Source organism: Oryza sativa, chromosome 2 (genome assembly GCF_034140825.1).
Source record: "Oryza sativa Japonica Group chromosome 2, ASM3414082v1".
NCBI lineage: Eukaryota > Viridiplantae > Streptophyta > Magnoliopsida > Poales > Poaceae > Oryza > Oryza sativa.
In genome coordinates this window covers 1,218,680-1,234,003 of record NC_089036.1, presented here as the reverse complement: position 1 = coordinate 1,234,003, position 15,324 = coordinate 1,218,680, and the positions used below count along the sequence as shown (strand labels likewise).

The 15,324-nt window shown below is 43.0% G+C and overlaps 3 protein-coding genes across 3 annotated transcripts; 1 reads left to right on the top strand and 2 right to left on the bottom strand.

Annotated features, from left to right (window-relative positions):
* The first annotated feature begins 234 nt into the window (after window positions 1–234).
* On the top strand, window positions 235–3,468 carry LOC4328138 (uncharacterized). Its single transcript, XM_015770025.3, has 5 exons — window positions 235–1,896; window positions 1,982–2,132; window positions 2,242–2,389; window positions 2,471–2,716; window positions 3,095–3,468. The coding sequence occupies exons 1-5, from the start codon at window positions 294–296 to the stop codon at window positions 3,338–3,340; spliced, it is 2,394 nt and encodes a 797-aa protein (XP_015625511.1). The 5' UTR covers window positions 235–293; the 3' UTR covers window positions 3,341–3,468.
* Window positions 3,469–4,138: 670 nt separating this feature from the next.
* LOC4328137 (eukaryotic translation initiation factor 3 subunit C) lies at window positions 4,139–8,495 on the bottom strand. Its single transcript, XM_015770024.3, has 4 exons — window positions 8,362–8,495; window positions 7,791–7,862; window positions 5,841–7,664; window positions 4,139–5,345 (listed from the first exon to the last, which is right to left on the bottom strand). Exons 2-4 carry the CDS (start codon window positions 7,812–7,814, stop codon window positions 4,392–4,394), a joined length of 2,802 nt encoding a protein of 933 aa, XP_015625510.1. The 5' UTR covers window positions 7,815–7,862; window positions 8,362–8,495; the 3' UTR covers window positions 4,139–4,391.
* A 613-nt stretch (window positions 8,496–9,108) lies between these two features.
* On the bottom strand, window positions 9,109–13,126 carry LOC4328136 (peroxisome biogenesis protein 16). The gene is made up of 8 exons (NM_001406422.1): window positions 12,827–13,126; window positions 12,326–12,383; window positions 10,812–11,025; window positions 10,382–10,707; window positions 9,995–10,260; window positions 9,830–9,897; window positions 9,682–9,743; window positions 9,109–9,583 (listed from the first exon to the last, which is right to left on the bottom strand). The coding sequence occupies exons 1-8, from the start codon at window positions 12,893–12,895 to the stop codon at window positions 9,522–9,524; spliced, it is 1,125 nt and encodes a 374-aa protein (NP_001393351.1). The 5' UTR covers window positions 12,896–13,126; the 3' UTR covers window positions 9,109–9,521.
* Between the last annotated feature and the right edge of the window lie 2,198 nt (window positions 13,127–15,324).

Genomic DNA, 15,324 nt, shown 5'->3' with positions numbered 1-15,324 from the left:
ATTAAGTAGTACGTATATGAAAGGCAGAGCTACTGTCCATTCCCTCGAAATAAAATAAAATAGTGCATAATTCAAAATTATTCACAAATCGTGCAGACTGGTGGTCAAAATACAAAATCATTCACAAGCCGATTAGATTGGTGGTCAAAATTCAAAACTATTCACAAACCGAGCAGAATTCGGTTCGAATTTGTCGTCGCGAGCCTGAACTCTCAGCGTCGCCGTCGTCGTCGTGTCAGTCTCAACTCCTCTCAATTAATCCCCAAAACTCCAATCCAATTCCAAGCCCAGCCATGGCGACGCCGCCGCCGGCCGCCGCCGTGGCCCTCGCCGACCTCCTCGAGTCCGGCACCTTCGCGCCACCGTCGCCGCCTCGACCCCCCGCCCCGACCACCATCCTCTCCGCGTGGTCGCACCTCCGCAACCCCACCTCCCCCGCCGCCGCCGACGCCCTCGCCGCCCTGGAGACCCTCCACCTCCACCGCCGCTCGCTCCGCCTCTCCTCCGCCCACGTCGCGCTCCTCCTCCCGCTGCTCCCGCTCCACCCGCGCCTCGTCTCGCCGCTGCTCGCCACCAGCCCGCACCTCCTCCCGCCGTCTCTCCCCGCCTCTCTCCCCGTCTCACCTCGCCTCCTCCTCCTCGGCGCACTCGCCTCCTCTAGGAGTGCTAAGAGCCTCTCCAGCCATGCCAATTCGGGGAGCACAGCAGCAGAGAATCTCGGCGGCGGCGGCGGCGAGTCCGGCGATGGCCATGATAGCGATCCTGTTGTGGCTGTAGCTCGCATTCTTGATGACATGGAGAAGGGGAGCGAGAGCTGCCATGATCTTGATCACCTGGCTCTTGCTGGTATTGGTTGCGTGTTGGCATCTGCTGATGAGCTGCAGTTTAGAAGAATTATTGGATCCTTGCTTACGATTTGCGGGAGGATCGGGAGCCTGTCTGTTGGTGTTAGGATGCTTAAGCTGGTGGAGTGGTTGTTGCTGGGCTTCATTGAGTCGAGGAAGATGCGCAAAGTTCAGGTTCTATTCGAGATGATTTCACCGGAGTCGTGTCAGAGCCAGGGCTATGTTATGTCTCCGGTGGTGATGGTAGCTTGTGGTGCCCTGAGGGCATTGAGGGTTGCTTCAGCGAGATACCGGCTGGATTTTGATCCACGGTTGAAGGAGGCGCCTGAGCGGACTATCCGATTTGCAGCTGAGAAGGCAGTTTTAGAAGGGAAACACGTCGATGATAGGCGTTTACTTCTTCAATGTGTTGCATTGGGCTTGACGCAGTGTGGGCAGGTCACTCCTCATGAGTCAGTGTTGCGTTGTGTCTGTATGGCGCTACTGGAGGAGCTTCTTCCTCTGCCAGATTTGCTCAAGATGTCTGTGCAATGTCCAGATGGGAATTCACCTGAAATTGTCAAGAATCGGGTGAAGCAACATCTGGATAGTGTGCTTTTCAAGGAGGCTGGACCTGTTGCTGGAATTCTCTGTAATCAGTATTCATTTGCCAGTGATAAGGCTAAAACTTCTGTTGAAACGTGTGTATGGGAATATGCACAAGTGCTGTATTGTCATCTTCGTGCAGCAGTAATTTTGCATCAGGGGAAGCAGGATGATTTGATCACAGATATTGAGAAGATCGCCGAGGCTGCATTCCTTATGGTTGTAGTCTTTTCAGCCGAGGTCACTAAGCACAGGTTGAATGCTAAGTCCTCAGAGGGATTCCAACCAGATGTTGCTGTTAAGATCTTGGTGTCCTTCTCTTGTTTGGAACATCTGCGACGCTTGCGCCTTCCTGAGTACACTGAGGCAGTCCGGCGTGCTGTTCTTGTCAATCAGGAAAATGCGGCAGTTGCTGCTTTGTTCATTGAGTCAATTCCTTCTTATGCTGAATTGACAAGTAAACCAGGTTGATTTTTTAATTCCCATTTGTCTCATTTTACCGTTCTGATTCTGATACTGTTCATTAAGGTCCTTTTTTTGGCATATTGTAGATTTATTAACCTTGGATGGAACAAGATATATCTGGCACGGAGATGTGGTTCAGACATCACGCATATTGTTTTATCTGCGGGTTATACCAACTTGCATTAGCCTCATTCCAGCCCACATGATTCAGGACAAGTTAGCTTCGATCATGTTCTTGTATCCTTTCAAACTGCAGTTTGTTATTTTTTGTCTTGATATTTAATTTGTTCTTGGCTATCTAGATTTTCGATATTAAGAAAAAGTGTCCTTATCATAAAATTGTCAGATACATACAGCATTCAAATGAGAAAGTAACACGTGCCTCACACTCAGTGGTGGTATCTTTCTTGTCATCCGGCAATGATACTGATCCGGATGATCGAATGGCTTTGAAAGAACAACTTGCTTTTTACTATATCAAGAGAACTTTGGAGGTAACTCATTGGCTACTATTCCCATATTTGATTTCTATCTGGAAGACTAATTTAGTTGGCTATTTTCTTTTAACTTAATAGGCCTATCCTGGGGTAACTCCCTTTGAAGGATTAGCATCAGGAGTTGCAGCACTCGCCCGACATCTTCCTGCTGGGAGTCCAGCCACTCTTTTCTGTATCCATAACCTTGTTGTCAAGGCTAAAGATCTTTGCCATACCTCAATGGTAGAGGACAAATCCTTGTGGAGGTCATGGGAAGGTAGCACAGAACCTTGTAAGAAAATATTAGACCTGTTGCTGCGGCTCATCTTCCTCGTGGATATTCAGGTAAGATCTCTCTCTTGACCAATATTTTGTTCATGTGTAGAGTAGTATTTATTTTCTGGAATATTCATGTGTTGTTCCATGGTTGTATTCAGGATGGTACTTAGTTTCTAGGACGATAATTTTACTGCAGAATCATGGAATCACAAACAAATTTATTTGTCACATTACAAACTTCACTAGCTAGGAAAATCTGTATCTTTGGTGATTGAATGACTCGCGAACCACTGTGTTCCATACTCGGTAGCTATGTTTCAACCGGCTTTATTGAGGCTATCATTCAATTCCAATGTTTTTCATCTCTTGAGTCTTGAGAGTGCATAAGCCTTTGAAGTTGCAGATACCATGCACTACTAACACCCTCTTTTGCCCTCTCTGCAGTCATTCCCTTATCTGCTGAAGGAGCTGGCGGAATTCGTCAGTCTGCTACCGAAGGAAGGTCAGGATGTGCTCCTTGACGACATGCATGCTCATGTTGCAGAATCTGATGATGTCACACGGAAGCCGGTACTTGTCTCTTGGTTGCAGTCCCTCTCCTACATAAGCTCACAAGCTACCCGTCATAAATCTCTCGATAATGTAGGAAGCGATGAACTAAACCTGAACAGAACTATGGCAAGGTTGTGATATCAGCTTGCCTTGTGTGCTATGCTTCTTTTTTTTTTTTCAGAAGTCATACTAGTATTGTATGTACACTGCCACTACAATGGTATAGAGTAGAATGGAAGATTAGAGATGCAATCACTCATTCACTATCTGATTTGATAACATGAGACACACACCAACATTTCTGACAATCTCATAAATTCATAATTTTACATTTCAGACAATCTCATATATTCATAATTCACATCTCTACCCTCCAAAAGCATAGTATCTGAGCTAACTCAAATGCCATGAAGCTGATACACAGGGAAACCAACATCTTGAGCACATACACAATGACGGGCATTCTTGTCATCGATCACCAGAGGTGAAATTTCTGCCAGAAAATGTATGCAATTACAGACAGCAATACAGGAGCAGCATCTCAGATTCTAAGTACAATGCAACGAGAATTCTTTTTTCCTTGTAAATATTGTTTGGATAAATGGCCAAAGTTAAACATCAACGCATCAAGTGATGTAACTATTAGGCAAAAACAACAGTACATGAGAGTAAAATTGGGTTAGTGTTCCAAATAACACAACCTTGATACTCCTTCCGGAAATCACAATATTGGTTCAGGCGTTCAGCCATGGATCGTCTTCAGGTTTATCTTCAACAACTTAATACCAAAAGGATCCATCGCTCATTGCATTTTAACAAACGCAATCATAATTTTTCAACATTACATCGGTTCCGATCAACACGTAATTTCCAACAGATTAATGAATCACACATGCGCATAGATAAACAAGGTAAATTTAGCATAAAGCAGTACAATAACAGCAGAAAATAGTGCCAGCATGATAACCAATATAGGAGCGAATACATAATCCTCACTCCCATGGTACAAACCAGAGAGCTCTTTGTCCAAGTGTTCGACAAATTTAATGTTTTAAACTGTAAGCTGCAACGAAATTAAGAAACAAGACCAGGTTTAGAACAGATGCGACTTCCAAAATGCCAGAAACTTGATTGGTGCTTCAGAACTTGCAAAACTTTGCGCTGAATACTATCCTGGAGAACTAGTTCTCTAACCTCTACCAGCCCTGTTCAGGCTCACCATGCGTGCACCGCCATCACCTCCTCCCTTCGCCATCGAACCAGTGCGAGATCTTCCACCATCCTGGAAGCGTGAACCACCACCATAGCCTCCACGAGAACCCTGACTGCCCCTGTCCCTCTGGTAGCCACCACCACCTCTTCCAGAGCCTCCACCTCTGCCAGAGTATCCGGACCTCCCGCCGCCTTGCCGCCCTTGTGATGATACGAAGTTCTCCTGCCACTTGCCCAAGTTGGATGAGTCCTGAGCATCACCCCTACGCCTGGGTGGTGCTCCCTCAAAGGTACCACCAGTTTTAGCCTCGTATGCCCTCTCATTGCTCTCCACAAGGACTGAGAGCTTATCAGCCATCTGGAAGAGTAGTCCCTGAAGTCTAGTTTGATCAACGTTGTGGAAAATGATGCACTTGGTAGGTTGATCCCAGCTGGCATGAAGCTCCTCATGCATCATCATCTTGCTAACAATGCTGTGCGCTTGTTGCTCACTAAGGTCAAACATTGTCGTGAGCTGGTCAAGGCTCAGGGACTGGTAACAAGAAGAGTATGAAAAGAGATAGGTTCTAAGAGCTTCTTCTTTGATCTTGAGTTTCAGCATCTCAAGAACATGCTCCTTGTTCCTCAAAAGCTTCCAGATCTCCAGCGAATTAATGACATCGAAAGCCTTCTGGTGGTCACCCTTGCTGAGGGCCCTTGTCGCAGCCATTACATGGTCCCTCACATTTTCTGGTGGCCCGACAAAAGTTTGCCTCTCACTGATTTCAAGAAGCCTGCGGAATGTTCTGTTCATAAACTTCCTCTTATCGTAAGTACTGGCTGCCATATTGGGGACCTCAATCAGCATGGCGCAAATCAAGTGTGTGGCTTCCAAAAGTTCAAGGTTTATATGCATATGGTAAGGCATCTGCCTTCTTCTCTCAAGCCTTTCCTGCAGGAATTAGAGCAATTACAATATTAGCACTTATGATAAAAAAAAGTACAGAAGATGTGTGGTACCTCTTTAGATTACTGTTGAAGTATTATTCCTAGTAGAATAAGATCAGCTCTGCGATGAGCCTCAGCATATGTAATGAAATTTCTAGGTCTAGATAAACAAAATAAAAAGGCAGATAATGATGGAGACACTAACATTATAACTTTATAAGTGATAGAGCAATCAAAGCATTTAATGCTAAAATCAGTATGTGGCTATCCTTAAAAAAAACAAATATGATAATAACAATAATAAATCAAAAGATGTAGGAAATGCAAGAACATAACTATGTTAGAATACAGTCAACTGATTAGTAATTGCAGTGCCAGATGTAATTCACATTGACCTCTTTCCAACAAAACAATAGTTTTGTGAGGAGAATTGACATGTGTGCAGGTAAATTTACATGGGAAAAAAGCAGTGCATATTGCAGGGAGTTCAGAAGTAAACCTGTTCAGGAGTTTTCTCATGGTATCGGCTTTGTTGGACACCTTGTGCAAGCAACTCCTTCACTCTCCCAGTTGAATATAACTCAGACAAGCAACCATGCGCTTCGATTATCAAACCAGCCCTAAAAGCACACAGCCCCAGCTGGGCCATGACTCTGTTGAACAATATCTGTGACGATATGTCCATGAGTTGAACCCCATCTTGCAAATGGCTCATTAAAAGCAAGTCACGAGCAACAGAAAATTCATCAGAGATAGCATGGTGATAAATGTCACACAGCATTGCCCGGGCTTTGGTCCTTTCATCTCCATACTTGTAAATCACAGACATCAATGCATCCATCAAAGCTCTGCCACTCTCTGGGAAAGTAGGCTTCCTAGGCACGACCTCAGGGATCACAACAAACGGCGGAGGGCCCCTATTGTTATCAGATACTTGACGCTCCTCATCAGCCTCTGCGTCTTCATCCTCCCTACTATCTTCATCCTGCTCTGCCAGCTTTCTCATTGAATCGTATACTTCTTGAGGTTTGTAGTATACCAATTCAACACGACGCAGTGCAACCTTAGCTTCAGCCTTAAAGTTACCAACATGTTCCAGGTAATCTTGGACATTCTGTGCAACAACCAGAAACAAAGGTTCATCCCTGAGCCTCTGAACATAATCTTTCGTATATGGATCAGTGCACTGCAAACTCTTAAAAAATTCAGAATCAAGTCTCTCTAGGAACGCAACCAGGTCACCCGTCACATGGATTTTTCCATCATAGTCAGCACCCTTCTGAGTTTCCTTCTCATCAGGCTCCACTGAGGTGTCTACTACAATATTAGGATACTGTTGCAGTATATCAAGCACAAGAAGCATGTTATTAACACACTTCTTCCACATGTTGACTGGCATGTGACCAAGTAAGCTAGGGTTCACATCAAATTGGGCAGAAATCACATGAAAGAGAATTTCAAGCTTCTGAGCAGGTGTTTTTGCCACACGGGTTAAAAAGGTTAGCTGCTCAACACGCTCAACCCTCCCCGTGCCCTTTTTACCCCTTGATGCCACAATCTCTTTGAGCTTTTTATCAACAATATCCCATGTAATTTCACTGGGGTCTTTCAGAAACTGCTTGTCCATAAGCTTATCTTTCTTATTCGTATGCCTTACCCAGTCTCCACCATCCTGGTCATCCTCCTCATCATCATCTCCTTCATCTGATTCAGACATTGCTATCTTTTCAGGATCCTCCTCTGCATCACTATCCTCATCCTCTGTCTCATCATCATCATCCTTGTCTTCCACATCATCATCCTCAAAACGCTCTGGATGCTCTCTGCATTCCTGGATCAGATTCTCATACTGCTTGTTGTTCTTCTTTAGTTTTTGTTTCATTGCATTGAGTGCCTTTGCATTGCTGCTGCTCATCTTCTTCTTGGCCTCTTTATTTGCAAGTGCTTCAGCAAGGAAGTCCTCCAGTAATACAAGAGCCTTGATATACATATTTGGAACTGTGGAGGATTCATTGACACGAACCACCTTCTCAAGCTGCTTGTTGAGCTTCTCGAAACTCTCTTGTAAGTTCACCCAGTCATTGATCTTCATTGCATTGCGCATCTGATCAACGGTAATTTTCAACTCTTCATTGCGCTTATCCTTCAAAGAGCGAACCACACGCTGACCAGAATCGGACTCGTCACTGTCACTCGCATTAGTAGTCCTCAAATAGCGGTTCTGGTTGCCAGAACGGCCCCCGGCATCACCGCCTTCATCTTCACTTTCACTTCCTGCTTCTGACTCAATCTCCTGCTCCTCCTCCTCAGAGTCGCTGTCTCCCTGAAGTTGAGTAGATCCATGCAAGAGTATTAAATTATTGTAACCAATGATAAAAGGGTTCATATCTGTTACTGCAATATTGATACAAAGAAGAATCACTGCCAGTACAAACGGAAAGGCGATTACCTGTCCCCAGAAACGAGATGCCATGGCTGCTGCTTGGTCTTTTCCTTCAGATGGCTACAAGCTCTGCTGATTCTATAAATTGGGCAACAGTTATAATCAAGAAAATGATACAAAAATATAATTGGCCTTAACTTGAAAATAGAAAAGGTGTATGAACAGAAACCAAACTCATAAGCTAAAACATAAAGGTATAAATTCATACAGAACAAATTTACCCTAAATCGAGAAGCATTCACATATCGAAACGCGAAGGGGCAAAATACCACCGAATCGTGGCATGGATCGGTGAAAAGAGCTAAATCAAGTATATAGTAAAAAATTTTTAAAAAAATCGCATCAACCTGCCAGGGAGACCGAGCGTCAGGGGTCCCGAATCGAACACAAGAATCTACCGGCGAAATCAGAAAACATAAATCTAGATCCGAGCTCTACATCCAGCCAATGGGGCGGAAAACACCCGGACTAATCGCGCTAGAAGCGGGGGCGGAGCCCTAGACACTACCGATCCGAGCTCAGCGCAGGACTGCACCTTCGAGAGATTGGGGGGGGGAGAGAGGGGAAGGGAGGTCACCTCGACGCGGGAGGGAGCGGAGAGGAGCGTGGTCCGGGAGGCGCGGCGGCGGGGGAGAAGAGAGGAAGAGAGGAGGACGGCGGCGGCGGCGCGGGAGTTGTGTACTCGCTGGCTTCTCCTGCGATGGAGGAAGTGGGGGATTAGGTTCCTAAGTTGGGCCTTAAGAAGATTGGGCCTATGGCGGTGCATCGCAATATGGGCCGGTCCCATCAAATTTGGGCCACCTTACTCCTTGTCCTGATCCGAATTGCATTTGAAAGAGTAATAATACTTTCGTCCCAAAATAAATTAACTTAATGTAGAATATCATCATATCATCGTATATTTAGTATGTCTGTGTAGATTCATATTAATAGGATAATTTATTTTGGAACAAGGAAAGTGTGTTTCAAACAGAGGATCTTAGCAATATTTCAAGTGAAATATTTGCTCTGAGTAAATGCTATACGTATTTAAAAAAATCTTTACAAAAAACTTAAAAAACAAAATCTCAACCGTTAGATTTAATTAATGGGTAATCATAAAAAAACAATATTTGGTTACAGCAGGCCATATCAAATTTTACGATGTTTGTAAGCAAGTTTTTGTACGCGTGTCATTTTTCATTTTCATCTGCTATGCATACCGTTTCTCTACGGAATACGAACCCATATGGCCTAATGGCCATCAATGGCGATCGAGCTGGGCAAAGTGGACATCATACAAACATGTTACTATTACATAGCACAGAGCACAAGCATCGACACTAGATTGCAACACAGAATCAACAGAATCATGAAAAACCCAAGCAATTTTCTCTTGGACTTGTTCTGGGTTCCAGTATGTCCTGCATGGTAATTGGTAAATAAATACACGGTATCGTTGCAGGGATGATGTGCCTATTCTTAATATTACACCGATATACTATAGTATAGTTAGATTCTCAGCTGAGCTGCCACCAGAGGAGAGAGGAGAGTTTACAGTGGCCGCAACAGCTTTGCAGCCCCAAGACATCAGGTAGGAATGCCAAATCTTGCTAAGGAAATGGCATGTACAGATAGGATTAGGATCAAGCTCAAAACAAAACCCATCAACCAGATCACATGAACCACAAAAGGTTAATCATGGCAAATCGTTAAGGAAACTCTCAGACATGACATCTGCCTGCTTGTCCATTATCCTTATGAGCCCGATGTGTATGTATATCGTGTCTGAGCCCCCTCCACTAGCTCTACGAGTTTGCCTGCAATGAATTGAGCATGCAGAGCTTATGTTACAAAATGTTTCCTCCTTGAATTTATGTAGGGAAGAATTTTATAGATGTGGAGAAGGTGCGTGTACCTGTAAGGAAACCAATAAGAGGCACTGGATCCAACACTTTCTCAGCCTTCTGGAGATGGCGCCTGTCATCAAAGAAGTGTAAGAGCAGGGGAAGAAAACGGAAAATCAAACCACTCAACTATTATCATAAGGTTTCATAGATCATTACTTGGTGTATCTGGTAAAGAATGGATCTCTCATGACATAAAGGGCCCACATCATCTTTCGCCTTTTCAACTGATGAAATTGAACCAATGAAGAAAAAGATAACTCAGAAGAAGAGAAAAAATGATCAAACAAAATTGAACAAGGTAGAAAACTAAAATAATCTTGCCTCGTCCCTCTCAGCAGATGAGAGCTGATGAACTTTTCCCCCTCTTTGATGAAGATCAGTTGCACGTGAATGGATGCCAAGACTTGTGATCTCCACAGCTAATGACACTAACCATGGGGTCCATGATTTGATTCCAAATTTTTTGATCAAAAGTACGTATAGCAGTGGTCTGAATATGTGGACAACTTCTCCTAACAAAAATAACCGCCCTGAAATTCCTTTAGCAGACCAAATACTTGCCAAAGTTGGCTTCTCAACCACCATCGCTGCACAGCAGACAACAAATAACTCGCTGTGTGAATAGACTCATAGAGATACATGATTCAAATGGTAATACGATGCAAAGATCACGACACATGACACTCCAATAGGGAATCATTATTTTACCAGGAGGATCAGGAGGAGGCAGAGCCTTCTTCATCCACATGGGATCTGACGTCATCTTTGCATTCTGGCCAAACTTGTTAAGAGCAGCTACAGCTCTTCCCTCCAGACTCTTTGATACAAATCCAGCCTTTCCATCAAGACCATTAGATGCAACCCCATGACCATTTTGGAAATGGCCATTCATCGGATAAATGACTGGTACTCCATTACTTTTGGCTCCAAAATTTTCATCAAGAATATTAATCTCCTCTTCATTTGCCACCTCTCCTCCTTGTAAGAGCATCTTGTAGCCACTCTCCCCGAAAGCAGCTAACCTGACACCTGCTCTGAAATGTTGCACAACCATTATCATTTTTCTGAGCAATGCCTGAAACGCAGACTAGTTATGAGTTATGCAACCAAGAAAATGATACGTAAGTTATCATCTTACTTCACAGCTTCTGTAACAGCAAGAAAGCTCCATTTGCGATCATCTCCAACAAAGTGCTGGGCAGCCACCTCAACAACTGCCTCAATATCCTTAAGTACTGAGACAACAAGGGACCATGGGATAGATTGCTCTTTGGAGGCCAATGTCTGACCATCAGTTGGCGTTTCAATTATGTGCTGATTGACAGAACTCACGATACCCAGAAATGCATATACTGTTCAGGAAAAAAAAGATGTCTTAATGTGAAATGATCAAGCCTGTAACACTCAAAATACATCATTTAAGTAAGAGAAGAAAACAGTGCCCAAGAACAATCTATCATGTGTTTGCAAAGTGAACAAGTGTTGATTTGTTTCGTACAGCATAAAGTATCCTTGGGAAAACCTTAGCAAAATTAAAGAGCTAGGCCCTATAATGGTTTGATTTGGAATAATAACAAAACTGGAAGGTACTCATATTCCTAAGTTAGCAATGAATAGTTTTACTGCCAGTGCATTTAACAATACAAGTTCGCCGGAGAATAGTATCGTCAAAACAGTTACATATCTTTTCAGAATGTGAACATACTCAAGATTTTGTGGCTGAAGACTGTCACCTTGTGATGCAAAGAAAATTATAATAGTATCGGCAAAACACTTACATATCCTTTCGGTATAACTCAAGGTTTTTTCAGTGTTATTGTTATAAGAATTTGTCTACAAGGCCGTATACAAGGAACAGGTGTCCAGCTTTTTTACTTAATACAAGGTCGTATACTTAATAATTTGCATAAATAAATAACGAGATGATAGTAAGAACCATGTTTGTTTCCTCTATATGACACAAAAGGCCAAATCTAGTAAGCAGTGATTGTATTAGCACTAAATAGTTAACAATGTTCAACGACTAGAAGATGGTCAGAAGCAACATATAATGGAGTATTTTTGTGTCAACGATATTGATCACAATCTTTGCCTGATCCACAAAAGGCTAATGATTTCTTCCAGCTTCACGGCATGTGTTATCCAAGACCTAGGAGAGTGGTTACACAAACATACAAACAAGAAGCAGTTATGCTAACACCCAGACACAATACAAAGTTGGAAAATTATGTGTAACTAGATATCATTCTAGAGAACAGTACTTGGCGATGGAACCATGGGCATATCAATATTCAGTCACATGCATCATGTGGTAATGGCCACTGTGCATCACATGTCAAAACATAACGCCCAAACTGACATTTGAGTATCCATCATCTCAAAACTCATTAGATATACAACGTCTACATCTTAGATAATATTTATTCCAATATACTATACTTTCTAGCATCCAAAAATACCAGTTACCATGCCAAGATACTTGTACCCTATTTTTCATCTGAATAACACATGATATGGAAATAGCGTTTTGCGCTTGCAAATATAACACGTTAGTGTGGCTCAAAGGTGAAGCACAAGACAAAGCAGCAAGCATATCAAATAGTGATGTAGTGATGCTAAATGTTACTTCTACTAAAAGATCATTTACCGAACCTGCTTCTGGTGCGATCTCAGAGTTGGCAAAGCGCTCAGGAAGTATCCACGTTAGCCCCTGATAAAAATACTTCAGATGAGTGATATCCTGGTACGATTCAAGTAATGTTATTACAATAAATCTGCACCCCTCTAACCAAATTCCATGACACTGGAATAGAATCATTGAATCAAGATGAAAATTTGCAGGAAAATAACGAAGTTGAATTAACCCTCTCATGTTGTGCTCGACAAGAGACAGCACAAACCACACGAATTCGCCCAAAACCCAGCTGGCCCCAGCTCCAACTCCCAGTCAGCCACCACGGCGCCCCAATTCAGTCGATTCCAACCAAAACCCACACCCCCCCTACAAACCCCCAACAAGAGCTCCCTCCGGATCGACGAGCTCCACACAACGAACTACGGATCACGAACTCCCGAAGCTCCAGACCCCCCCCCCCCCCCCCCCAAACAAAAGGAAACAGTCGATTCGATTGGGGATCAGAGGTTACGGTTTACATTGGCCAACGACTCGAGGGAGCGGACGAGGTCCCGGTTCTTGCGCACCCAGAGCTTGTATGCCTCCATGGCGACCGCGCCGCAGCCACCGCCTCCTCCTCCTTCTGGCGAGACCTAGCTAGGGGAAAGAAGAACGCGACGGTACCCACCAACTCCTCCTACAGGAGGAGCCCTACCGCCCGCTGGAGCCGCCTGATCTGCGGCGGCGGTGGCCGGCGGCGAGGCGGGGTGAATCGAGGTGTCAGAGCAGGGCGGCTTCGGCTTCGGCTTCGGCTATCGGGGAGGATTGGTTTTCTTCGTAGAAGCCGTCGTTGTAATATACTCCTACTTGGTGCGATGCGAGCTCTCCTCCGCCTCCCCGTCGCGGCAGCGTGGGCGCGTGGCGGCTTTGGTTGCTCCCCTGGCAGGTGGGGCCCACCTCGTCAGCGATTGGAAATATCCTGTCTGGATCATAGTAAAAAAAACCGACCGGACCGGCGGTGCACCGGAAAAAAACCAAAGGCTCGTTTCAACAAAAAGACCGCCCTTTCAATCGAACAAGTAAAAAAAAATGAACCGGGCCGTTTTCATGGGAACCAGTGAATTGGTAGTGGTTATTTTAAGAATTGAACCGGTTTTTAATTTGTCATAGCCGTATGCGTTATGAATTTATTATGTTATCATACTACATTTTTTTTTGACATTGTGACCATATTATATAATAATAGATATACTAGTTTCTTCGTGCATATTTTCACCAATTTATGATGGTACTATATTTAAAATAATGCAAATTAAATATAATATTAATAAATAAATAACCGGCGGTTCGACCAGTAAACCGGTGAACCGACGACCAGAGCGGGTCGACCTCCGGTCCGTTTTTTTACTGTGGTCTGGATTCGTAGCTACTCCAACCCAACCCAGCAGCCAAGTATGGTGTTATATTTTACTCTGTAGAACGGAACGAGCATAATTTTTTTAGGGAAAATTGGAACCATACCATTATAATTTTAGAAAATTTGAGATATGCTATACTGACCCACATATCATTGACTCATGTGGGTCCTACATGTCATTGAGATACCAATGGTATATCTTAAACTTTGCAAAATTATAATGGCATGGTTCCAATTTACCCTTTTTTTATCATCGAGTGAGTCTAAATTTAGCGTTTATTTGGTTTAGAGGAATTTCAATTCATATGAATAGAAAAAAAAAGAGGATTAGAAATGTATGCACGTATCAATCCAAAGGATTTTTTTTCAAGAGATTTGTGTTCTTGAGTTCAAGTCCCCAACCTCACTCTCTTATTTACTGCGCGCACACTTTTCAAACTTCTAAACATTACGTGTTTTGCAAAAAAAAAATCTATAGAAGAGTTACTTTAAAAATTATATTAATACATTTTTGAAGTTTTTTAAGCTAATAATTAATTAATCACGCATTAATCTATTGCTCCGTTTTTCGTGTCTCTTTACAACTTTATAGAAAAAAAAGATTCATTTTGTTTTTTTATACTTCATTCCTACAGAACAAATGATATTAGTAGAAATAATCCTTAGAAATCCAAATCTTTTACTTTTTCTTCAAACCGGAAGAGCCAATTTTCCATGTGAGATCTTTCAATCAACAGATCAATGACGAGGAATGCTGTACTCAAACCTAGCGTATAATATTGGTTGTGTTCGGCTGGCTGAGTTTCCAACTGGAATAGTGCGTACGGAAAACAAAGTGGTCTATTAATGCGTGATTAATTAGCTATTAACTATTTTTTTCAAAAATAGATCAATATGATTTTTTAAGCAACTTTCGTATAGAAACTTTTTGTAAAAAAATACACCGTTTATTAGTTTGAAAAGCGTGCACGTGAAAAGGGTTGGGAACCTAAATCCCCGGACAAAAGGATTTTCAACTATACGTATGCAAGGATACTGTGCTGTTTGTCTTTTTATCCTTTATTATTTTGTACTACTACATTGATCAAGAGAAGATAGTATGTGTTTGATATATGAAATTGTCTTTTTGTCAATTATCCTTTACACCAAACAAGTTTAATTCCTCTCACGAAGTGGTAAATCCTTTGCAGCTCACCTGTCCGAAAAAGTGGCAAAAGGTTAAATATTCCTATGAAATATCCAGATCAAACGCCGTCTCGTCCTTTTCGTGACACTGCTGCCATAGTGCCATTGCACACGGTACCTGTGCCTCACTTATGTTTTACCCTGCGCTACACCTGCAACAGTAGTGTCCAACTGTTTTCGCTGCTTCTTGAGGACACCATTAAATCTTGCATATTAACTCACTCCTGTTGAATCTTGCTCTTGCATTTCTACTGCAATGCCTGGACAAGAACATCGCCCATCGCTTGCATACAACACAGATTCATTGCCATTGGTCCTCCCATCCATTAATCCATAGCAGCATACAAGTGTGAGGTCAAATGCAGTAGTAAATTTTCTTTCTGTCTCCAATGGTCCATTCCCATGAGCTTGAATTCCAAGATTGAGATGATGGCA

Bases quoted from the DNA above. Each gene is read 5' to 3' on its own strand.
- LOC4328137 (XM_015770024.3), bottom strand. From the start codon at position 7,814: ATGGCATCTCGTTTCTGGGGACAG. The intron at 7,665-7,790 runs GTAATCGCCTTT...ACTCAACTTCAG, and splicing joins CATCTCGTTTCTGGGGACAG to GGAGACAGCGACTCTGAGGA. The intron at 5,346-5,840 runs GTTTACTTCTGA...TAATTCCTGCAG, and splicing joins ATGAGAAAACTCCTGAACAG to GAAAGGCTTGAGAGAAGAAG.
- LOC4328138 (XM_015770025.3), top strand. From the start codon at position 294: ATGGCGACGCCGCCGCCGGCCGCCGCCGTGGCCCTCGCCGACCTCCTC. The intron at 2,133-2,241 runs GTATCCTTTCAA...TAAAATTGTCAG, and splicing joins TTAGCTTCGATCATGTTCTT to ATACATACAGCATTCAAATG. The intron at 2,717-3,094 runs GTAAGATCTCTC...CCCTCTCTGCAG, and splicing joins TCTTCCTCGTGGATATTCAG to TCATTCCCTTATCTGCTGAA.
- LOC4328136 (NM_001406422.1), bottom strand. From the start codon at position 12,895: ATGGAGGCATACAAGCTCTGGGTGCGCAAGAACCGGGACCTCGTCCGC. The intron at 12,384-12,826 runs GTAAACCGTAAC...TATTTTTATCAG, and splicing joins CCCTCGAGTCGTTGGCCAAT to GGGCTAACGTGGATACTTCC. The intron at 11,026-12,325 runs GTTCGGTAAATG...TTTCCTGAACAG, and splicing joins TGAGATCGCACCAGAAGCAG to TATATGCATTTCTGGGTATC.